Source organism: Budorcas taxicolor, chromosome 15 (genome assembly GCF_023091745.1).
Source record: "Budorcas taxicolor isolate Tak-1 chromosome 15, Takin1.1, whole genome shotgun sequence".
NCBI classification, from domain to species: domain Eukaryota; kingdom Metazoa; phylum Chordata; class Mammalia; order Artiodactyla; family Bovidae; genus Budorcas; species Budorcas taxicolor.
In genome coordinates, this window is record NC_068924.1 from 16629803 (window position 1) to 16655467 (window position 25665).

Below are 25665 nucleotides of genomic sequence, written 5' to 3' on the forward strand. Positions count from 1 at the left end.
ATGGAGGCAGAAGAGGAGAGTTGCTATAGCATGTTCTTCCCCATGTCTATAGGAGAGACAGCTTCTAAAACAGAAGGATTCTGTATTCGAGGTACTGATTTGTTTTAAAAATATTTTTAGGCAAAGGTAGGAAAAGAAAGGATTCCCATGCTTCACTCTCTGTTGGTATATAAAATTTACTAGAGTAGGCATTCTGGAGCTTGCTGTCATAGTAGGTATGTCCTTACAGACCTAAGGCTTCACTCCTGATGATGGATTTTGTAGCTACCTCAAATAAAGTAACAAGGGATTGAAATAATGAAATATGCTTGTGAACCCAAGAAGTCTAATGGTTGATTTTCTTCTGGGCTTGTTGCTTGCTGGTGGTGGCTGCTTTCTATTCTCTTCCAGAGTTCTGTTGGAAGAGTGCTGTCTTTTATTTTTGACAGAATGCTGATCCAGGTGTGCCTGTATTTTTATTGTAAATTTTTGTGGCGTTGCCTGAAATTTGTAATGAGAAAACTGACTGGAAGATGTGAACTGCAACGAATCTGTTATAATACCAAGCCTGGAGCTTCTAGAACCATGAAAATTGGTAAGCATTAAACAAAGAAGTAAGCAAAATGTAGGCTTTCTGTAATTGAGGATACAGTGTTATATTTCAGTACAATAATTGTAAACCACTTGTAAAAGATGGTATTTGAATAGCTTTTAAAATTATCTCTTTTCCAGAAACATCACTGAGAGATTCAAAAAGTAAGGTAAGTAAAATTGTTTCTGTATTTTTCAGCAACTTCTCACTTGGAAGCTTACCTCCAATCATCCAAAAGTAAAAATTTTAAGAAACAAAATATACCTTTGGCTATGGGCTTCCCATCCCGTGATGGCTCAGACGGTAGAGAGTCTGCCTGCAATGCAGGAGACCCAGGTTCAATCCCTGGGTCAGGAGTATTCCCTGGGGAAAAAAATGGCAATCCCCTCCAGTATTCTTGCCTGGGAAATCCCATGGACAGAGAGCCTGGCAGGCTACAGTCCATGCGGTCACAAAGAGCTGGACACAGCTGAGAAGAAAGAATTATTTCCCATCACAAACCACTGTGCTTTTTATCTAAAAGCAGGCACTCATGAATTTCCAGACAGATTTATGCTGCACATATTACTTCATTGTTGAATTCATCCCTTTTTATATCTCATTCCAAATCATAAATATTCCGTGGAAATAAGAGAAGTATTATCTCTCTGCTAGTTCCTCAATATCCAAATCATTTAACTTTATACTCAAGATTTTCCAAGCCACTATGCTAGATTTATGGCATATAGTTAAGCATCCACATAAGAAAGAAAAATTTGTTTCTTAAGATTCTTGAATATTTAATTTTGACGTCCTTAAGACTGTATCTCCCATGTATTTCACACAGTCATAGACATATACTCATTAACAATGGAAACCATGTGTGTTCAGTGAGAAAAAGAAAATATAATATTTCTATGTGAGTAACTTGAAACAGATGAAAGTGGTAAAAAAAACAAGCTTATGTATTTTTGTTTTATGTTTATTACCTTAATCAGGAAAATACCAAATTTACTAGAATTTAAAGACTACATCAATTTTGTTTTGAAGCGTTAAACAAATATTTGAAGCCCCAATTTAATTAGACCCCACTTAAGATACTAGTGTTCATGACAAGGGAACTAATTTAAACTTGCTTTCTAGCTATTACAGACTTCAGTGAGTGTTCACCCTGATGCTATTGAAAAAACTATAGATGACATCATGGAACTGAAAAAAATTAACCCCGACATAAATCCACAGTAAGAATATGTTCATTATGTTATAAATATAAAACAAGTCATATGCCACATACTGAGTATTTCTAAATATTCTGTGTCTAAATACTTTCTCACACACGCTTTCTCTCTCTCTCTCCTTTCTCTGCCCCAGATAATTATCTGCATGTTTTGACTTTCAGGTGAAAAATAAAGAAAAAAGATGCCTTTTTCATGTTTGTAAATAGCAGCAACCTTGTAATTCTGTTGTGATTTATGTTTATGCTTTTGAGATGCAATGAATGTAAGAAATCTGATGGACACCCTTGATATCAGAAGATGAAATAAAGGGAGCCCATTCATCAACAGTCACTTCATATGATGCCTATGTTTTACATTAACAGTAAATGTACAAATTGTAAATGTGCCTGAGCTCACTGCTCTATGAAGAATATTTTTTCAGTTCATGACAGGCTGTTAATCTTGGAGACAGTTATTACCTGCTTGTGAAGAAGATAGGCATGTGTGGGAGGAGAGATGACTTTTATATGAAGACTTTAGAATTTTGTAATTAGTTGTCTTATCTTGGAAGTATTAAAATGCATTTGGTGATGTACGTGACATTTAAAATTAGCTTTATATTTTCCATTGCGTACAGGAATTTTTCTGTAAAATTTCAGTCTAAGGATATTGGGTAGAATAAATTCGGCATGCAGATACATTCAGATACAGTTTAGGTAGGTAACAGTCAAACTTTTAGATGTGCATACTTAAGAACTTCAGATGTTACATTCAGAGTGCACTTAGCATAGGTCTCTATGTTGGAGGGATTCTAGGTACTAGCTAATTGCTCATCACAAAACTCCATTTCCACATGGTATCCATAGCATTCTTCTGCAGATGCTTCAGCTAATTAGCTGCTTTCCCTTCATTCAGCTTTATTAAATGTGATTTAATTATATAGTAAATGTCTTTTTGAAACCTACTGACTTATTTCTCTGAAATTGTGGTAAGAATGCAATTCATTTAAAATTTAAGATTACAATTAGGCATGAGAGATATATTAGACCTATAATCATACTTAGAGATTGGGTTAGATTTAATAGCAAATCTTTTCTGTCTCATTTATGAAAGTTATATATTTCATTCAGAAGTGTTTCCTTGTCATCTATTCTTTTGATTTCCTTTAGGAAGTAAAAACTTTTATAGGTAGTATTTAATTGCAGTTTTGGAGCATGAATTTTAAATCATTATAACTGGGCTCAAACACATCTTCATTAATCAAAGTAGAAACCATTACAATCAACACATTTTTGTCAATGAAAAATGTTTGTTTATTCCTGTAGCATAAAAACCCATGCTTTGGGATTTGACAAACCCTTGGAAAGCATTTTCTGCCTCCTGCTGATTGTAGAAGCGTTTTCCTTGCAAAAAGTGGTTGAGTTGCTTGAAAAAGTAGTAGTTGGATTTTGAGAGGTCAGGTGAACATAGTGGATAAGCAAAACTTCGTAGCCCAATTTGTTCAACTTTTGAAGTCTTGGTTGTGCAACATGTGGTTGGGCATAGTCATGGAGAATTGGGCCCTTTCTGTTGGCCAGTGCTGGTTGCAGGCATTGCAGTTTTCGGTGCAGATCTTCAGTTTGCTGAGCATACTTCTCAGGTGTAATGGTTTCGCCAGGATTCAGAAAGCTGTAGTGGGTCAGATCAGCAGCAGACCACCAAACAGTGATCATGACCTTTTTTTCATGCAAGTTTGCCTGTGAGAAGTGCTTTGTAGCTTCTTCTTGGTCCAGCCACTGAGCTGGTTGTTGCCAGTTGTCATATAAAATCCACTTTCATCACATGTCACAATCCAATCAAGAAAAGCTTTGTTGTTGTTACATAGAATAAAACACTTCAAAATGACAATTTTTGATTTTTGGTCAGTTCATGAGGTATCCACTTATTGAGCTTATTCACCTTTCCAATTTGCTTCAAATGCTGAATGACCATAAAATGGTTGATGTTGAGTTCTTCGCCAGCTTCTTGTGTTAAAAGGATCAGCTTCGACAATTGCTCTCAGTTGGTCATTGTCAGCTTCCAATGGACTGACCATTGCGCTCCTCACTTCTGAGGCTCTCATCTTCTTTGCAAAACTTATTGAACCACCACTGCACTGTATGTTCATTAGCAGTTCCTGGGCCAAATGCATTGTTGATATTGTGAGTTGTCTCCATTGCTTTACAATCCATTTAAACTCGAATGAGAAAATTGTTCAAATTTGCTTTTTGCCTAAAACATCATTTCCACAGTCTCAAATAAATATAAAATAAACAGCATCTAATAAGTCATTAGCAAAAAACATAATGTAAGAAATGTGCATTAAAATAATGTATAACATGGCCACATTTATGTAAGACTGTATTCCAATATCAAATGGCAAATTTCAACAATGCAGAAATTAGGGTTAGCATTAGGGTTTAGGGTTAGGGTTAGACCCTGACCCAGTAGATTTTATTTTACAGCCGAATATGAATTTCAGTGTTGTTTTTTTCCCCCAGTTTGACATTGACAAGATGTGATCTTTAAAAAATTAAATAATTTTCTGGGAAAAAAATCAAGAAATAGAGCTGGGGGAAATACCATGTAATCTATCAAGCCATCACTACTATTAACCTTACTTTGTTTTATACATTTTTTCAGGTGCCACTTATGGTGGTGGTAAGAATTACTACTGTAAAATTGAATTGACTCCCTTGTTTTCTTTTTTATTTTTCCCACTCTCCTCTTTCCTCCAAATTAACTTTCTTCTCTGTCCTCTGTTGATTTTCTGGGTGATGAGTACCACTGTGCCTTTTTCCTAAGTTTAAATATCAGATTCAGTTTTTTTTTTTAATTGAACATTCAGTTTTATATAAATTTAGTGTTCTGGGTTATCTGACACTGCCCTCTGTGTTTGAAATAAACATACAGTCCTAAAATAAGATTTTCTGTTGCCCTCAAATTTGAGTTAAACTCTATACATCTCTTCCCTCTCAAAAAGATGGTTATGACACTGTCATTGTGATTATGATGACCCCCCCATTCCAACAAAAAATGTTTAAATTTAGTGAGTGAATTAGAAGTCAGAGTATATTGAACAGTAATTCTTGGCTTGAATCATATGAAATTGTTATTGTTGAATCACAAAGTTGAATGACTATAAGGAAACTAGCAGCCATCAAATGAGTACAGGAGGGTAATTTATATAACAGTAATTTATAGAAAAACAGGATCTTGGTGATTATTTAGTCACCTGAACTTGTAATGAACTCGTAATGTTATTTGACTGCTTAAGGAGACTCTATTTTACATTTTGTGTTATAGGAGAGAAAAACAGCATTCAGATCACAGGAAATAATGATCATCTCTATGTCATGCTTGCCAGATTGATTTTTGTTCCAGTGATATGTTTTAAGGGGACTGATAATCAAACAAACTGTACATTCAGAGAAGACTGAGCAAGATTGTAAAACATCTGAAAACCATGTCCCATGAGAAGGAACTGCAGAAAGTGGGGATTTGAGATAAGACCCTGGAGATGAGACTGGAAGAAAGAATTTGTCTTAAAATTAATAGACATGGCAGGGAAATGTGAAAATAAATTTTCTCTGAGAACAGCATTTGAACCATTTTGTAATAAAGCACATTTGGTTTCAGCATAAGAAAAAGCATTCAGACAAGTAGAGTGGTTCGAATGGAATGGGAAATGTAGTGAGTTCTTTCTCTTGGCATTGCCTCATCTGTCAGGGGTGCTTGCAAGCAGAAGTGTTTTAATTTTTGTTGTTTTCATTTGTTTTGAAATTTCTCTTACCCCTAAGCCCCTGGGACGATTTCTTTCTCTCACACTAAATAGCTGCCCACACACACCCTTCTAAAGAGTTTCTGATATATCTACCTAAGGGAGTAAAATGATCCCTAAGAAACTATGACTACCTGTATTTTCTACATCTTTCAAGTCACCTGCATAAAGAGCTCCCATGTTTTTAAGCTGTATTATTGCAGTTTGACTTAAGAAAAGACTGGAATGAGAGGTAAATTTTAACTGACTTCCACAATTGTCCATGTGGAGTTTCAGTTAAAAATTGTGCTTCTATTAGATCCTATTTGAGCAATTTCCTAAATATTATATAAATATGAAAAGCCCTATTGTACATACATCAAGTGAACAAACGCCAAAGAATATGTTTTGTTTTTCCTTATATGTGTTTCTTCTATTTTTTAACACCTTAGATTGGGAATCTCTCTTCAGGCTTGCCTTCTGCAAATTGTTGGCTACAGAAACCTTATTGCAGATGTGGAAAAACTGCGCAGAGAATCCTACGATTCTGATAATCCCCAACATGAAGAAATGCTTTTGAAGGTTAGTCCTTGAACACATTTCAGTTCTTCACTTAGGTCAGCTGTTTGCCAAGCCCCTGCTGTGTGCTAGGCACTGGTCTGGATGTGAGGGAAACAAAGGTGAATATGACATGAACACTGAAATAATAGGTAAAGCCTACCTTTTATTGCTAGTTCAGATGTTGAAGGTAAATTTTTCAATAGAAAATTCATCTGAGAATTTAAAAATAAAGCCAGCTTTCATGTGTAATCTAAAAAGGCATCAGAGGTGATTTATACCTCTCACATTTGGCTCGAGTTTAGATTATTTAGAGCTTCCCTGGTGGCTCAGATGGTAAAGAATATGCCTGCAATGCGCAAGGCCTGGGTTCAATCCCTCGGTTGGGAAGATCCCCTGGAGAAGTGAATGACAACCCCTCCAGTGGGTTCTCGCCTGGAAAATTCCATGGACAGAGGAGCCTGGTAGACTACAGTCCATGAGGTCGCAAAGAGTCAGACGCAGCTGAGCAACTATAATACTTTCACATTCACTTAGATTGTTTAACTGTGTTGAAAACCAATAGAAATAGCATTTGTCAAAGAGTGACCTAGGATTTCCACTTACGGCTTTTAGTAGATGTCAAAGAAGATGAAGTTGGTTTCTGCTTCCACAATAGCTCCCTGGGGAAATTACCCAAGATCTTAATGCTGATTATTTATTCATGTAACTTGGAGAGTATTAAAGAGTAGGTAAAAGTTTATATATGGTGTATTAAAGCTGTTTGAAGAATAGTATGCAGTTTTAAACAGTCCTTCTTGGCTGTCAAAGCAAAATCTTAAAAATCTTATCTGATCTAATACTGTATTTTGACACATCAATAAAACTTCTAAAAATGAAGACAAGTCTTTAGAACTACTCATCTGAAATGTTTTATAAATTCATTTCTGAAAATAGATGCTCTTTAAGTTGGAGTGCTTCTTTGTCCTTTCCTAGAATTCAAAATGGCAGTAATGAAATTGGAAGAAAACATTTGTTTAGCCACTTTAACTTATTTTATTGAAAAATGTAAATAGAAACCATAATTTAAAAAATGTATCCTTCTGTAATTTTGTGTGTAGTTTATATTTTTGTGTATGTAAATGCTTAAGCAGATGACTCATTTACTACTGATTAGTGGTAGGTCTGATGTCAATCATTAAAAGTAACAATAGTTTTATTCTTAACAATCTTTCTTCTTTTTCTCCTCTGCTTACTTTTAGCTACTTAGTGGCTGATCTCCATCTCTTTGGTTATTTTTTTCGTATGTTCTGCTAGGGATAGTCAACTTTAATTAAATGAACTCAAAGGTGGGAAATAAGAGGTGATGAAAGAGAAAAGAAGTGTTGTAGTTAACACACTGGCCATATGCTCCTGAACAGTTCACTAAAATGACTAAGATGCCCTCTGAATCAATGGCATTTGGGTACCTGATATACATCATCTTAGTTGATCTGTTGTATGTGTCCTGGCACATAGGTTTTCAGCAAATATGAGCGAATGAATGAATTATTGAAGTCATAGATACAGATCAAGAACTTTTATGATATGACCTTTATCTGTGGTCACAGTTTGAGTATGTCAGTGTTATTTTTATAGTCACAGCTATAAGAGATAGGCAGGGGGACGATTTTTGTTGTCATTTAGTAGCTAAGTTGTGTCTGACTCTTTTGTGACCATGTGTACTGTAGCCTGCTAGGCTTCTCTATCCATGGGGTTTCCCAGACAAGAATACTGGAGTGGGTTGCCATTTCCTTCTCCAGGGGATCTTCCAAACCCAGGGATCAAAGCTGTGTCTCCTGCATTGGCAGGTGGATTCTTGATGATTGTTATCTTAATTTTTTTCATCATTAACTTTATTTAAAAAACTTTTTTTATAGAGGTACTGTTGATGTACAATATTATGTTTCAGGTTATACACAATGAAAGTGAAAGTGAAAGTGGCTCAGTTGTGTCCAACTCTTTGAGGCCCCGTGAACTATACAGTCCATGGAATTCTCCAGGCCAGAATGCTAGAGTGGGTAGCCTTTCCCTTCTCCAGGGGATCTTCCCAACCCAGGGACTGAACCCAAGTCTCCTGCATTACAGGAGGATTCTTTACCAACTGAGCTATCAGAGAAGCCCTAAATAATAATTCATAATTTTCAAAGGTTATACTCCATTTACTTATAAAATATTGGATATATTTCCTGTGCTATACAAAATATCCTTATAGCTTATTTCATACATACTAGTTTGTATCTCTTAATCCCCTACCTTTATCTTGCCCCTCCATGCTTCCCTCTCCCAACCTGTAACCACTAGTTCTCTATATCTGTGATACTTGTTTAACATTTTATTTACTAGTTTATTTTTTTAGGTTCCATATGTAAGTGATATCGTGTAGTGTTTTTCTTTCTCTGATTTATTTCACTTAGCATAATATCCTCCAAGTCCATTGGGCTGAATTCCATTGTATGTATAATATATATACCATGTCTTTATCCATTTATCTGTTGCTGGGCACTTAGTTTGCTTCCGTATCCTGGCAACTGTAAATAATGCTGCTTTGAACATTGTAGTACCTGTATCTTTTCAAATTAGTGTTTTCAGTTTTTTTGAACATATATCCAGGAGTGGAATTGCAGAGTCATATAGTAGTTCTACTTTTAGTTTTCTGAGAGACTGCCATACTGTTCTCAGTGGATGCACCAATTTATATTACCACCAACAGTATACAAAGGTTATCGTTTCTCTACATCCTCACCAGCACTTTTTCCTTGTGGTTTTTTTGATGATTGCCATTTGACAGGAATAAGCAGTGAGGAATGAGGTGATATCTCATTGAGGTTTTGATTTGCATTTCTCTGAGGATTAATGATGTTGAGCATCTTTTAATGTATCTGTTGGTGAAATATATGCCTTAGAAAAAAATGTTTATTCAAATCTTCTGCCTCTTTTTTAATCATATATTTTTAAAAAAATTTTATTGCAGTACAGTTGATTTATAATGCTGTGTTAGTTTCTGGGGGCTTCCTAGGTGGCTCAAGTGGTAAAAAATCACCCTGCCAGTGCAGGATACACAAGAGATGATAGCTTCTGGTGTACAGCAAAGTGATTCAGTTTCACACACACATATATACATATTCCTTTTCGTATTCCTTTTCATTATGGTTTATTACAGAATACTAAACATAGTTCCCTGTGCTATACAGTAGGAATTGTTGTTTGTCCATTCTATATTTAATAGTTTGCATGTGCTAATCCCAAATTCCCAATCAATCCCTCCTTACCTACCCTCTTGGCAACCACGTATCTGTTTTCTATGTTCTGAGTCTGTTTCTGTTTCATAAATAAGTTCATTTGCATCACACTTTAGTTTTCACATATAAGTGATCAACAGTTCAGTTCAGTTCAGTCACTCAGTTGTGTCCGACTCTTCACGACCCCATGAATTGCAGCACACCAGGCCTCCCTGTCCATCACCAACTCCCGGAGTTCACTCAGACTCATGTCCATCGAGTCAGTGATGCCATCCAGCCATCTCATCCTCGGTCGTCCCCTTCTCCTCCTGCCCCCAATCCCTCCCAGCATCAGAATCTTTTCCAATGAGTCAATTCTTCGCATGAGGTGGCCAAAGTACTGGAGTTTCAGCTTTAGCATCATTCTTTAGTGATACCATATGATATTTGTCTTTCTCACTTACTGCCCTTAGTATGATTATCTCTTTGTTGTTGTTCGGTAAGTCAGTCATGTCTGATTCTCTGTGACCCCATGGACTGCAACATTCCAGGCTTCCCTGTCCTTCACCATCTCCCAGAACTTGCTGAAACTCATGTCCATTGAGTTGGTGATGCCATCCAATCATTTCCTCTGTCTTCCCGTTCTCCTCCTGCCTTCAGTCTTTCCCAGAATCAGGGTCTTTTCCAATGAGTCATTTCTTCCCATCAGGTGGCCAAAGTATTGGAGCGTCAGCTTCAGCATCTGTCGTTCCAATGGATATTCAGGACTGATTTCCTTTAGGGTTGACTGGTTTGATCTCCTTGCCATCCAAGGGACTCTCAACAGTCTTCTCCAACACCACAGTTTCTGCAAATGGCATTATTTCATTCTTTTCTTTGGCTGAGTTGTGTTCTGTTTTTATCCTTTCATCTGTCAATGGACAGTTATGTTGCTTCTATATCTGGGCTGTTATAAATATTGCTGCTATGAACATTGAGGTACAGGTATCTTTTCAGATTTTACTTTTGTCCAGATATATGCCCAGGAATGGGATTGCTGGATCAGATGACAGGTCTATTTTTACTCTGTTGAGGAGACGCCACACTGGTTTCCACAGTAGCTATACCAGTTTAAATTCTCACCAACTGTGTATGAGGATTCCCTTTCCCCCACACCTCTCCAGTGTTTGCTATTTGTAGACATTTTAATAATGGGCCATTCTGACCAGAGTGAAGTGATATCTCATTGTGGATTTAATTGGAACTTCTCTAATAATTAATGATGTTAAGCATTTTTTTCATATGCCTATTGGCCATCTGTATATTTTCCTTGGAGAAATGTCTGTTTAGATCTTCTGCCCGTTTTTTGGCTGGGTTGTTTGTTATTTTGTTATTGAGTTGCAAGAGCCATTTGTATATTTTGGAAACTGAGCCCTTGTTGGTTGCATTGTTTGCAAACATATTCTCCCAGTCCATAGACTGTCTTTTCATTCTGTTTATGGTTTCCTTTGCTAGGCAAAAGCTTGTAAGTTTGGTTTTTCCCTGTTTATTTATTTTTGCTTGTATTCCCATTGCCTGGGGAGGTTACTGATGCTGGACTTTGTTTATTGAGAGGTGTTTTTTTTTTTTTTTTGTATTACTGATTCACTTTCATTACTGGCAATAGAACAGTTTATATTTTCTATTTCTTCCCTAGTCAGCCCTAGGAGATTGCACTTTCTAGGAATTTTTCCATTTCTTCTAGGTTGTTCATTTCATTGGCATAGTTTTTTATAGTAGTTTCCTACAATCCTTTATGGGCTTTCCTGGTGAAGAGTCTGCCTACAGTGCAGGAGACCTGGGTTTGATCCCTGAGTCAGGCAGTCCCTTGGAGAAGGAAATGGCAACCCATTCCAGTATTCTTGCCTGGGAAATCCCATGGATGGAGGAGCCTGGCAGGCTACAGTCCATGGGGTCACAAAGAGTCTGACACGACTGAGTGACTTCACTTTCTTCACAATCCTTTATATTCTGTGGTATCAGTTGTAATTACTTGTTTTTTTCCTTGTTGAATCTAGCTAAACATTTATCCATTTTGTTTATCTTTTCAAAGAACTAGCTTTTAATTTCATTGATCTTTATATTATTTTCTTTGTCTCTATTTCATTTATTTCTGCTCTGATCTTTATAATTTCTTTACTTCCACTAACTTAGGTTTTTGTTTGTTCTTTTTTTAGTTGCTTTAGATGTAAGATTAGGTCTTTATTTGAGGTTTTTCTTGTTTCCTGAGGTAAGGTTGTATTAATATAAACTTCCCTCTTAAAACTACTTTTGCTGCATTCCTGGGTTTCAGATCATTGTGCTTTCATTTGTCTCTAGGTATTTGTTGATTTTCTCTGATTTCTTCAGTGATCCATTGGTTGTTTACTTTTATATTACTTGGCCTCCATGTGTTTGTGTTTATTGTAGTTTTTTCTTGTAATTTATTGCTAATCTCATAGCATTCTGATTAGAAAAGATGCTGGATATGACTTCAATTTTCTTAAATCTTTTAAGGCTGACCTTGTGGCCTAGCATGTGGTTAATCCTGGAATATGTCCCATCACTCATGAGAGTAATGTATATTCAGCTGCTTTTGAATGGAATGCTCTATAAATAACAATTAAGTCCATCTACTCTGATATGTCATTTAAGGCCTATTTCCTTATGATTTTCTGTCTGGATGATCTGTTTGTTGATGAAAGCAGAGTGTTAAGTCCCCCACTATGACTGTGCTACTGTCAATTTCTCCCTTTATGGTTGTTAGTATTTGCCTTACATATTGAAGTGCCTCCTATATTGGATGCATACATATTTACAATTGTTATATCTCCTTTTTGTATTGATCCCTTGATTATCGGAGACGCCAATGACAACCCACTCCAGTATTCTTGCCTGGAGAATCCCAGGGACGGGGGAGCCTGGTGGGCTGCTGTTTATGGAGTCGGACAGAGTCAGACACGACTGAAGTGACTTAGCAGCAGCAGCAGCAGCTTGATCATTATGTAGCATCCTTCTTTGTCTCTTATAACAGTCTTTGTTTTAAAGTCTATTTTGTCTGATATGAGTATTGCTACTCTAACTTTCCTTTGATTTTCTTTTGCATGGAATACCTTCTTCCAATGCATCACTTTCAGTCTGTATATATCCCTACATCTGAGGTGGGTCTCTTGTAGACAGCATTTAGAGGGGTCTTGCTTTAGTATCCACCCAGCCAGTCTATGTCTTTTTATTGGCACGTTTAACCTATTTACATTTAAGGTAATTATTGATATGTGTATTCCTATATCAGTTTTCTTAATTGTTTTGGGTTTGTTTTTGTAGGTCTCTTTTCTTCCCTTCCTCTTTCATTTTCTTCTCTTCTGATGACCATCTTTGGTGTTGTGTTTGGGTCACTTTTACTTTTCCGTGTGTATCTATTGTAGTTTGGAGGTTTGCTGTTCCCATAAAGTTGTGATATAATAGTTCATCTATTTACATGGTTTTTTGTCTGTTTTGTTTTGTAAATTGCTAGTCTCTTTCCCACCTAGAGAAGTTTCTTTTGTTGCATAGTTGATCGGGTGATTCTCTTAGCTTTGCTTGTCTGTGAACCTTTTGATTTCTCTATCATATCTGAATGAGAGCTTTCTGGGTAGAGTATTCTTGGTTGTCGGTTCTTCCCTTTCATCCCTTTAAATATTTTGTGCCACTCCATTCTGTCTTGCAGAGTTTTTCCTGAGAAATCAGCTGATAACTTTATGAGTCCCCTTGTATGTTATGTGTAGTTTTTCCCTTGTTGCCTTTAAGATTTTATCTTTGTCTTTAATTTTTGTCAGTTTGATTACTCTGTGTCTCAGTGTGTTTCTCCTTGGGTTTGTCCTGCCTCGGACTCTCTTCTATATCTTTGTTAACTATTTCTTACATCTTCTAAATCTTTGCCTCCATTTTCCCCCGACATCCTGTATCATCTTCACTAGCATTATTCTGAATTCTTTTTCTGGAAGCTTGCCTATCTCCACTTCATTTAGTTGTTTTTCTGGGATTTCATCTTTTTCTTTCCTCTGGAACAAATCTTCTGCCTTTTCATTTGCTTTAACTTTCTGTGATTGTAGTTTTCTTTCTGGATGCTGCAGGATTTCAGTTCTTTATGCTTCTGTCTGCCCTCTGGTTGACAAGGCAATCTAAGAGACTTGTGCAAGCTTATTGATGGGAGGGACTGGTGGTTAGTAGAACTGTATCTTTCTCTGGTGGGCAGGACTGTGCTAAGTAAAACTATAATCTGCTGATGAGTGGGCCTGTACTCCTTTTCTGTCAGTTGTTTGGACGGAGGCAACCCAGCCTGGGAGCCAGAGGCTCTACGGTGGAGCAAATGGTGGCCTCTAGGAGGCCACTTACACCAATGAGTACTTCTTAGAACTTATGCTACCAGTGCCCTTGTACCCACAGTAAACCACAGCCACCCCCACACCTCTGCAGAAGACCCTCCAGCACTAGCAGATAGATCTGGTTCTGTCTCCTTTGTTCACTGCTCCTTTTCCCTGGACTCTGATGCACACAGGACTTTATGTGTGCACTCCAAGAGAAGAGTCTGTTTCCCCTCAGTTCAGTTCAGTTCAGTCACTCAGTCGTGTCCGACTCTTCGCGACCCCATGAATCGCAGCACACCAGGCCTCCCTCTCCATCACCATCTCCTGGAGTTCACTCAGACTCACGTCCATCGAGTCCATGATGCCATCCAGCCATCTCATCCTCGGTCATCCCCTTCTCCTCCTGCCCCAATCCCTCCCAGCATCAGAGTCTTTTCCAATGGGCCTAGATGTGATAGATAGAGTGCCTGATGAACTATGGAATGAGGTTCGTGACATTGTACAGGAGACAGGGATCAAGACCATCCTCATGGAAAAGAAATGTAAAAAAGCAAAATGGCTGTCTGGGGAGGTCTTACAAATAGCTGTGAAAAGAAGAGAGGTGAAAAGCAAAGGAGAAAAGGAAAGATATAAGTATCTGAATGCAGATTTCCAAAGAATAGCAAGAAGAGACAAGAAAGCCTTTTTCAGCGATCAATGCAAAGAAATAGAGGAAAACAACAGAATGGAAAAGACTAGAGATCTCTTCAAGAAAATTAGAGATACCAAGGGAACATTTCATGCAAAGATGGGCTCGATAAAGGACAGAAATGGTCTGGACCTAACAGAAGCAGAAGATATTAAGAAGAGATGGCAAGAATACACGGAAGAACTGTACAAAAAAGATCTTCATGACCCAGATAATCATGATGATGTGATCATTAATCTAGAGCCAGATATCTTGGAATGTGAAGTCAAGTGGGCCTTAGAAAGCATCACTATGAACAAAGCTAGTGGAGGTGATGGAATTCCAGTTGAGCTGTTTCAAATCCTGAAAGATCATGCTGTGAAAGTGCTGCATTCAATATGCCAGTAAATTTGGAAAACTCAGCAGTGGCCACAGGACTGGAAAAGGTCAGTTTTCATTCCAATTCCAAAGAAAGGCAATGCCAAAGAATGCTCAAACTACCGCACAATTGCACTCATCTCACATGCTAGTAAAGTAATGCTCAAAATTCTCCAAGCCAGACTTCAGCAATACGTGAACCGTGAACTCCCTGATGTTCAAGCTGGTTTTAGAAAAGGTAGAGGAACTAGAGATCAAATTGCCAACATCCACTGGATCATGGAAAAAGCAAGAGAGTTCCAGAAAAACATCTATTTCTGCTTTATTGACTATGCCAAAGACCTTGACTGTGTGGATCACAAGAAACTGTTTCCCCTAGTTCTGTGGAAGTCCTGCAGTCAAATCCACATTGGCCTTCAAGGTCAGATTTCCTGAGCAGTCCTAGTCCGTTTGCCTAACCCCCAGGTTGGGAAGCCTGAGGTGGGACTCAGAACCTTTGCAGCAGTGGGAAAACTTCTATGGTATAATTGTTCTCCAATTTGTGGGTCACCACTACACTAGTATGGAATTTGATTTTATTATAATTGTGCCCCTCCTACCATCTCATTGTGGCTTCTCCTTTGTCTTTATACATAGGGTGCTTTTTTTGGTGGGTTCCAGCATCTTCCTTTTGATGGTTGTTCAGCATTTAGTTGTGATTTTGGTTCTTTTGCAGAAGGAGGTGAGCACACGTTCTTCTACTTCACCATCCTGAAACTATCTCCTGCTTTTTTTAAATTTTTATGATCTAGAAGGTTGATTATATTTCCCAAACTTGGAGTAGTGGCTTTTTGCAGGAGATGTCCTATGTGTCCCAGCAGTAAACTTCCCTCTCTTTACCTAAGCTTTATGTTTTAGGGATTCCCTCTGTGAGAACTGCATGGGTTCTTCTGTTGTGGTGGGCTGATTATGAGGGCAATATGGCAGGCTTGTTAGTCACTGATCCTGTTGGTTTCCAGACCCTCCTTTGTGTGGGGGCTGCTTCCTGCTGGTTGGTAGAACCAGCTCAGGAGGCAGCTGCTGCAGAATCCTGGGTAGCCCTGAGGCTAGTGCTGGCACACTGGTGGGTGGAGTGCAGATCTAGGGATCTGGCTACAGGACCCAGGAGGTCCCAGAGCTGGTGTCAGATTGCTAGTGGATGGAGTCAGTTCCTGATACAGTTGGGTGTAGGGTCTGGAGCATCCCAAAGCTTGTATTGTTAGCCTGCTAATAGGTGGGTCAGAGCCTAGCTGATCCTAGTGCAGGGCCTGGCCTACTGGTAGATAGGCCATGTATGTAGGCTTGTGACTGTTATCTGCTCCCTCATGGGTGAGGTTGCTCTAGAGGCTAGAGAAGGTTCCCTAGAGGGCAGGGCTGGAACCCAGGTGATTCTTAGACTGGTGCCTGCCCAGTAATGGATGGAGCTGGATTCTTGGTTCTCTGATTGGAAGAGCCATATTCCAGAAGCAACTGTGGGTTTAAAATGTCATAAGGTCACCTAATCTGCTGGTGGGTGGGGCTCTGTCCCCATCCAGTTAGTTGCTTGGCCTGAGATGTCCACAGTGTTCTGGGCCAGAGCAGGGCTGGGTCCTGGGTCTACAATGGTGCTTGCCAGTACCATTGTCCATGTGGTGGAATGAACTCAAAATGTGTTCTCGGGGTGAGCTGCAGTTGCCTTGTGCCTCCCTGGAAGATTCTGCAAGATCAGCAGGTAGGTCTGACCCAGGTGCCTATCAAATTAATGCTTCTTTCCTCAGTCCCACTGCATATGAGATTTTGTATGTACTCTTTAAGGGTGAAGTCTCTATTTCCTCCAGCCCTGTGGTAATTCAGAAAGAAAGACCCCACTGACCTTCAAAGTCAGATACTCTGGGGGCTCATCTTCCCAGCACAAGGCCCACAGGCTGGGGAGTCTGATGTGAGACTTAGACCTCTCACTCCTTGGAGAGAACTTCTGCATTTCTAATTATTCTCCCATTTGTGGATCACCCACTTGGAGTGTGGGACATGGCTATATTGCAACTCCACTTCGCCTGCCTGTCTTGTTATTCTTTCTGTTAATCTTCAGTTGTAGAACATTTTTTTCTGGTAGATTTTGGTCTTTTTCATTGATGATTATTCTGTAAATAGTCGTGATTTTGATGTGCATGTAGTAGGAAGGGAGCTCAGAGTCTTTCTACTTTGCCATCTTGCCCAATCTTGGTCTTCATTATTTCAGAGATAAGCAAACTAAAGTATGTTAGTCCAGTCTCTGATTCACACAGCTAGTGAATTACAGAGCTATGGTTGTCTCCCTCTATAATAGGCACCTTGAGGAAAGACATATTTTCTACCCTCAAATGGCTTGTAATCTAATTTTGGAGGTACTCTACGTCTGCAAAAGACACTAAATCTTATCCATAGAGTGTCCCTAAAATACTTCTCAAATGATTTCTGTTCCCACTGCCTTATTTTAGCCATCATTTCCAGCTTGAGCTATTAGAATAGCCTTTTAATTCTGCCACTAACCATTAGCCTTCTCCCTTTCATCTTCTGAAGTACACTGGAGGGATAATTTTCATTGTATTCTCAATTACAAACTTCAGGTTTCCGGTATCTAGTAGTAGAACACCAGAATGCATCTTCACGTGCATTTTGGACCCTTTCCAGTTTATTTCTTTAAGCTATTTCTCCTTTATCCTATTATGTACAGCTCCCCCATACTCTGTCATTCACCATGACCCAGATGAAGCCATACCATCCAACTTGTAGCATCCTTCAATGGGTACCCTGTTACCCATTACTCTCAGAGTAGAATCTGGCTCATTTTTAAAAAATGTTGTTCATTGAGTTTGGAAATCTTCTCTAGAAAATTTAGGCATGGGATCTTTACTGTCTTCAGTTAATTAAAATTCTGTATCTGATAATAATAAAATCAATAATAATAAGATGTTCCTTGAGTGTTTAATATGTGTCAATTGTTAAAGTAAGAGTTTTATAGCATTATTCCATTTAATTGTCACAATAACCAATTTTGGTATTATCCCCATTTTTCATATGAATAAAATTGATATTATTCTCATTTTTCACATAGTTAGAAAGGGCTTTTAATTCCTGCACTAGGCTATCTCTCAAGGGAGAAACTATGTCTTGTTCACATTTGTATTTCTAGTGGTTGGCCTGTGGTTTATGTTTAACTTATTGAGCTTAGGCTTCTTTATCTTTAAGATGGATAATAATATCATTATTATCTACTTCACAAAATTGTTTAGAGCTAAAGTAAACAAACCAAAACTTGTAGGTCAAAATATGGCCTGCCACCCATTTTTCTAAGTAAGGTTTTATAGGAACACATCCGTGCTCATTCATTTATGTGTTGTCTATGGCTGCTTTTGTACGCCATTGAAAAAAGCAGGTAGTTGTGGCAGTGAACTTGTGGCCAACAAAGCCTTCAGATATTTGCTATCTAACCCTTTACAGACAAAGTTTGCTGACCTTTGGTTTAGGGGCTTGAGTGATATATTGTCAAATTGTTTAATTGCTTTCATTTATATAAACATAGGAGACCATTATCAGTGTTTCTCCTCATAAACTATGAAAAAGAAATCTGGGGCTTCCCTGGTGGCTCAGCAAAGAATCTGTCTGCCAGTGCAAGTGACACGGGTTCCATCCCTGGCCCAGAAAGATGCCACATGTCACAGATCAACTAAGCCCAGGCTCCACAACTACTGAGCTCATGTGCTGCAGCTGTTGAAGCCCATGTTTCTAGAGCCTCCACTCTGTAACAAGAGAAGTGACTGCAATGAGAAGCCCATGTACTGCAACCAGAGAATGGCCCCTGCTCACTACAACTAGGGAAAAAGCCCAGCAATGAAGTCCCAGAACAGCCAAATAAATAAAATTATTTTAAAAACCCAAAATTATAAAATTATTTTAAAAATAAAAAAAAAACCTTGATTTTTATGGTTGTTTAAACATAAGCTGGGATAAAACTGGTTAACATCACTTTACATTGATGTAGCACTGTCCATATGCATTATTCAAATGAAAATTCTTATTAAGTGTTTTCTAACCAAATTAATAGTAAAAGCAAAAATTTAGGTGGATTCATGTACTTAATAGGAAAAATATAACCCAAAATTAAAAGGTATGATCACAGAGCTGCTGCTTCTTCAGTGGATAGATAGACAAATGCCCTTGCTCTTTCTTTTCTGCAGCAGACCAGAGACAGGGTAGAAGTGTTCAAATATGCTTGCGACAAAGTCTGAATGCAAAGAGGAGAGAATTAAACAGAGCACAGGATGATGGACTGACTCAGCATGAAGCTTTCACATCTGTAGCTCGTCATCTGCACAAAAATGACCCTTCTAACCCTTGTCTCCTGCAGTTGGCAGGTGGCTTTGTAATAATTCTACTCCCAGTAGTACAGCCTTAGATGGCTAGACTCATCAAAGCCCCCCACCAGAGGCCCACCACGTTAGTTAAGATTTCAGTCAGCTTCCAGGTGCAAGAAATGACCTTACCTTTCAGAGCTACCCCTGCTGCCTCCTGTTACTTTTCTGGGAAGAGCCTATTTATCAGAGGAGAATCCAGTAGGCAGTAACTTAAGCATTCTTACAGGAAATGTACAATTGGTAGCACTAATTGTAAGTGGTTTAGCATAATTGACTTTCATTCTCCATGAAAGTGACACGTTAAGAAATTAAGAACAGGGTTATCGTTACCATCTTTCTAAATAATATCATATATGAAATGAATCGCCAGTCCAGGTTCAATGCATGATACTGGATGCTTGGGGCTGGTGCACTGAGACGACCCAGAGGGATGGTACAGGGAGGGAGGAGGGAGGGGGGTTCAGGATGGGGAACACGTGTATACCTGTGGCAGATTCATGTTGAGGTATGGCAAAACCAATACAATATTGTAAAGTAATTAACCTCCAATTAAAATAAATAAATTTATTTTTTAAAAAAGAAATTAAGAACCCGTTTTAGCTGTTAATCTAGTCTGTTGTGATACATTGAATTATTAAAATGGAATTTCTTTTTAAAATTTATTTTAAAAACATTTTATCATTCAAAGCTTTTACTTTCCCAAGCCAAGTATTCTCCAAATGAAGGAAGTTTATCATTTAACTGTAGAAATGAAATGCTTGCTGTTGGCATTTTACTCCACTCACTTGATGAAACCAGGTATTTTTAAACTGTGTAGGGCCTTGAGATTACTTCCAGATATTGTTCAAGTGAATATGATGAGTTTTACAATCTGTTTTTGTTTGCTTAGTTTTCACTGTGGCAGTACCAAATCAGTTCCCAGAGGATTTTTTTTTAAAGGAGATCTTTTCTCTCAGTTTTTTGTACTCTTCCAGTGAATTACAACATTTTGTCTTTGGATGAATAAAGAGTACTGGCAAATTCTTATATGGGCAATATAAAAAGAGATTTCTGGGGGCTTCCCTGGTGGCTCAATAGTAAAGAATCCACCTGCCAATGCAGGAGACACTGGTTTGATCCAATTTGTGAAAATCACACATGTGTCAGAACAGCTAAGCCTGTTTGCCACAACTATTGAGCCTGTGCTCTAGAGCCCAGGAGTGGCAACTACTGAGCCCATGTGCTGAAACTACCAAAGCAGTAGAGCCATGCTTCATAAAAAGAGACGCCACTGCAATGAAAAGCCTTTGCATTGCAACTAGAGAGGAGCCCCGCTTGCCACAACTAGAGAAAAGCCTGCCAAGCAACGAAGAACCAGCACAGCCAAAACCACATAATTTTTTTTTTAAAGAGAGATTTCTTATATCAGTTTGATATTTTACTTTCAAGCATGATAGATATACTTTCTTTTTTATGAAATTTTTTTCTCACCCTTTAGATTGAATTTACCTGTTGTGCTAAAACTAAAATATTATATCATTTGAATAATAAGTAATTTTGCATTCATGCCTAAAAGAACTTAGATGAATTACAACTCTTTTTGTTAGTATTTCCTATCATTGGACTTGGCTTTATACTATGTCAGATGTGACATATACAGTTCCCTTTAAGCTTTAAAATCCATATAACATAGAATTAGCCATTTAAAAGGTGAATTATGTCTTACATAGTAACAAGAAATCTTACATTTCTGTTTGTCCTTGTCTATAATGAAGACACAACATGAAATAATAGCCTAAAAAGTAAATTTGCTTACATACCCATCTACATTTACTAGAAAGAACTAATATTTTGAACATTACATGTTTATACAGTTGTGGGTCTCAGTCTTACTCACTCCCTCAAGTAATAATACATTCTGAGTTTATTTTTCTATAGGAAGTTTAAAAAGTACAACCAGTTTCTTCAGTGAAGAGCATAATGTCTAGAATTTATATTTGTCCAGTAAAATGCAATTGATCATAAATTATTTTAGATAACTCTTAACAATGATAATATCTTTTTGAGGTTTATTCATGAATGTTATTGATCTTTCTTTTTTGTTTTTTGTTGTTGCTCAGTTGCTCAGTCATGTCTGACTTTTTATGACCCCATGGACTACAGCATGCCAAGCTTCCCTGTCCTTCACTATCTCCCAGAGTTTGCTCAAATGCATGTCCACTGAGTTGATGATGCCATCCAACCATCTCATCCTCTGTCACCGTCTTTCCCAGCATCGAGGTCTTTTTCAATGAATCGGCTCTTGGCATCAGGTGGCCAAACTATTGGAGCTTCAGCTTCAGCATCAGTTCTTCCAGTGAATATTCAGGGTTGATTTCCTTTAGGATTGACTGGTTTGATCTCCTTGCTGTCCAAGGGACTCATAAGAATCTTCTTCAGCACTGCAGTCCAAAAGCATGAATTCTTCGGTGCTCAGCCTTCTTTCTGGTCCAGCTGTCACATCTGCACATGACTACTGGAAAAACCACAGCTTTGGCTATATGGACCTTTGTCGACAAAGTGATGTCTCTGTTTTTTAATATGCTGTCTAGGTTTGTCATAGCTTTTCTTCCAAGGAGCAAGCATCTTTTAATTTCATGGCTGCAGTCACAGTCCACAGTGATTTTGGAGCCCAAGAAAACAGTCTGTCACTATTTTCACTTTTTTCCCCCATCTACTTGCCATGAAGTGATGGGAACAGATTCTATGATCTTAGTTTTTTGAATGTTGAGTTAAGCCAGCTTTTTCACTCTCCTCGTTCATCTTCATCAAGAGACACTTTAGTTCTTCTCCACTTTCTGCCATAAAGGTTGTATTATTTGTATATCTGAGGTTATTGATATTTCTCCCAGCTATCTTAATTCCAGCTTGAACTTCATCCAGCCCAGCATTTCTCACGATATTCTCTGCATACAAGTTAAATAAGCAGGGTGACAATATATTTTTATTTTTAATTGAAGTGTAATTGCTTTACAGTGTTGTACAAGAACATGAAATAGCTCTAAGTGTACACATATCCTCTCCCTCTTGAGCTTCCCCACCACCATCTCACCCCTTTACGTCATCACAGAGCACCATGCTGAGCTCCCTTTGTTCTATAGCAACTTCCCACTAGCTATCTGTGTTACACATGGGAGTATATATATTTCAGTGCTTCTCTCTCAATTCATCCAACCCTCTCCTTCCCCAGCTGTGTCCACAAGTCCATTCTCTACTTCTGTGTCTCTGTTCTTGCCCTATAAATAGGTTCATCAGTACCATTTTTCTAGATTCCACATATATGTATTAATATATGATATTTATTTTCCACATTCTGACCTACTTCACTTTGTAAAACAGGCTCTAGATTCATCCACCTCACTACAACCAACCCAAGTTCATTCTTTTTATGGCTGAGCAATATTCCATTGTATAGATTGTACCATAATTTCTTTATTGATTTTCTGTCCATGGATATCTAAGTTGCTTCCATGTCCTACTTATTGTAAATAGTGCTGCAGTGAACATTGGGGTACAGGTGTCTTTTTTAATTATGGTTTTCTCAGGGTATATGCCTAGTAGTGGGATTGCTGGGTCATATGGTAGTTTTATTCCTAGTGTTTTGAGTAATCTCCATATTGTTCTCCATAGTGACTTTATCCATTTACATTCCCACCAACAATGCAAGAGGGTTCCCTTTTCTCTACATTCTCTCTTGCGTTTATTGTTTGTAGACTTTGTGTTGATGACCATTCTAACGGGTGTGAGGTGGTACCTCATGGTGGTTTTGATTTGCATTTCTCTAATAATGAGCGATGTTGAGCATTTTTTCATGTGTTTGTTGACCATTTTGTATGTCTTCTTTGGAGGAATGTCTGTTTAAGTATTCTGACCATTTTTTGATTGAGTTGTTTTTCTCATATTGCATTGCATAAACTTGCTTCTATAGTTTGGAGACTGATCTTTTGTCAGTTGTTTCATTTGCAATTATTTTCTCCCATTCTGAGGATTGTCTTTTCATTTGTTTATAGTTTTCTTTGCTTTGCCAAAGCTTTTAAGTTTAATTAGGTCCTGCTAGTTTATTTTTGTTTTTGTTTCCATTACTCTAGGCGGTGGGTCAAAAGGATCTTGCTGTGAATTGTATCAAAGAGTGTCCTGCCTATGTTTTCCTCTTAAGAGTTTTGTAGTTTCTGGCCTTATATGTAAGTCTTTAACCCATTTTGGGTTTATTTTTGTGTATGGTGTTAGAAGGTGTGTTCTAGTTTCATTCTTTTACGTGTAGCTGTCCCATTTTCTGAGCACCACTTATTGAAGAGGCTGTCTTTTCTCCATTGTATATTCTTGCATCATTTGTCAAAGCTAAGGTGCCCATAGGTACGTGGGTTTACCATATGTCCTTGATGACTAGCTTTGTAGTATAGTCTGAATTCAGGAAAGTTGATTTCTCTAGCTCTATTTTTCTTTCTCAGGGTTGCTTTGGTTGTTCAGGATCTTTTGTGTTTCCATACAAATAGTGAAATTTTTTGTTCTAGTTCTGTGAAAAAATGCCATTAGTAATTTGATAGGGATTGCATTGAATCTGTAGATTACTTTGGGTAGTGTAGTCATTTTCACATATTGATTCTTCTAATCCAAGAACATCTTTCTTTATTCAACTATATGATGCTTATTCATTCTCATCCCTGTTATCGATGAGAAATGAAACTCAAGTCTTTTTGTTAACAGTGCTGCTAATAGTTTTGCTATGAAGAAGAAGTGAAGAGAAGTCGCTCAGTCGTGTCCGACTCTTTGCGACCCCATGGACTGTAGCCCACCAGTCTCCTCAGTTCATGGGATTTTCCAGGCATGAATACTGGAGCGGATTGCCATTTCCTTCTCCAGGTGATCTTCCTGACCCAGGGATCGAACCTGGATCTCCTGCATTGTAGGCAGACGCTTTACTGTCCAAGCTACCAGGGAAGCCCAAAGGAATTGGGCTCGTCCAGGATTGAATAATAATGCATGACCTCAAAATTATTCCTTTTATTCCCTTCCCTTTATTCTCTTAAATGTTTTTGAAGATTCAAAAAAACTTTTGTAGAAGATTGTATGTGTACACACATATACACATAAACATATCACTGACTAGGAACTAAAACAGAAAGATTAAAAACACTAAAATATACACAAGTATACATTCCATTGCCTTCAGAGCAATGACATCATCACATGTCATTCATCCTCTGGAAAATTCCACTGTATTTTTATGAGAAGATGAGAGTGAAAAGACAACTAACCTCTTAGTTCTATTACAAAATAATTTTTACTTCCCAGGCTTCCTGGCAACATCTTAGGCTCCCTCAAGGAGTCTTTCAATCATACTTTGAGAGCTGTTGTCATAAATAATTGAAAGATAATCAGATCTGCAATTGTAATATACTTGCATATATTCAGATTTCCAAAGTTTATCTTAATAGTGTAGTTTACTAAATTTTAGCCAGTAAGAAATAGTATTATATGTGTGTATATTAACAAGCTAATTTTTCCTTGGCTTCAGTTATGGAAATTCTTGAAGCCCAATACTCCACTGGAATCCCGGATTTCTAAGCAATGGTGTGAAATTGGTTTCCAAGGTGATGATCCTAAAACAGATTTCCGAGGAATGGGACTTTTGGGACTGTACAATTTGCAGTAAGTAAAATGAAGAATGGTTGAGTTTTAAAGTGATGTCTGGCCTCCTTATATTGAAATATCAAAGTTGAGTTATTAGTCCTAGCAGCCACTTCCCAGAAGACTCCAAGTAAACATTCAAGTCCTCTGACTTCAACTCAGGTTCATAAAATTAAAAAAACTACTACCATCTTCCTTTTATGTGGCAAACTTCATGCATTCTTTTAAACAAGTCTCAAATTTATTTTAATTATTTTATTATGCAAAATTTCAGTTGTATACAAAAACAGAGGGACGATTATAAAGAATCCCCTTTATACTGATCACCCAGATTTAGTAATTATTGACATTTTGAAATACTTGAGGTACTTTTTTTTTGGTAGAATTATGTTAATGAAAATCTTATACTGTTTGTAGTTTCAGTCTCATATGTCAATATGTAGCTTTAGAAGACATGAGTATTACCTTACATTAACCCCAATGTAATTATTACACCTAACAAAATTAACAATGATTCCTTGGTATTATCTGTATCCTGACCATATTCAAATTTCCTAGTTCTCTCAAAAATGTCTTTTATAGCTGGTTTGTCATAATCCAGTTCCATGTAAATCTATACATTGCACTTAATGATTGTCTCTCTGGTCTTTTTTAATTCAAGCAATTTCTCCCCCTCTGCCCTCTCCTTTTGCAAACCCAATCATGTCATTAAACTCATGCAAGAATCTAGGTCAACTTTACTGTACTATAAAATGTCCCACAGTCTATATTTGTCTGTTTGCATTTGTACCCATCCTGGTATTTCTTGAAAATCAGAGAGATTCGGAAACATTTGAATAGGTTCATGCTGAGAGTGTAGCATCCCCACTCTCAGTTTTATGCTGAGATGAATCAGAGG

At 37.8% G+C, this 25665-nt stretch overlaps 1 protein-coding gene across 1 annotated transcript in view; it reads left to right on the forward strand.

The window, feature by feature from the left end:
* The first annotated feature begins 429 nt into the window (after positions 1 to 429).
* Positions 430 to 25665, forward strand: part of ELMOD1 (ELMO domain containing 1) — a 44215-nt gene continuing 18979 nt past the window's right edge. Inside the window, exons 1-5 of the mRNA XM_052653091.1 lie at positions 430 to 574; positions 712 to 740; positions 1694 to 1791; positions 5998 to 6127; positions 24655 to 24788. Of these exons, the coding sequence (XP_052509051.1) occupies positions 430 to 574; positions 712 to 740; positions 1694 to 1791; positions 5998 to 6127; positions 24655 to 24788 (536 nt within the window). The remainder of the gene's footprint in view (positions 575 to 711; positions 741 to 1693; positions 1792 to 5997; positions 6128 to 24654; positions 24789 to 25665) is intronic.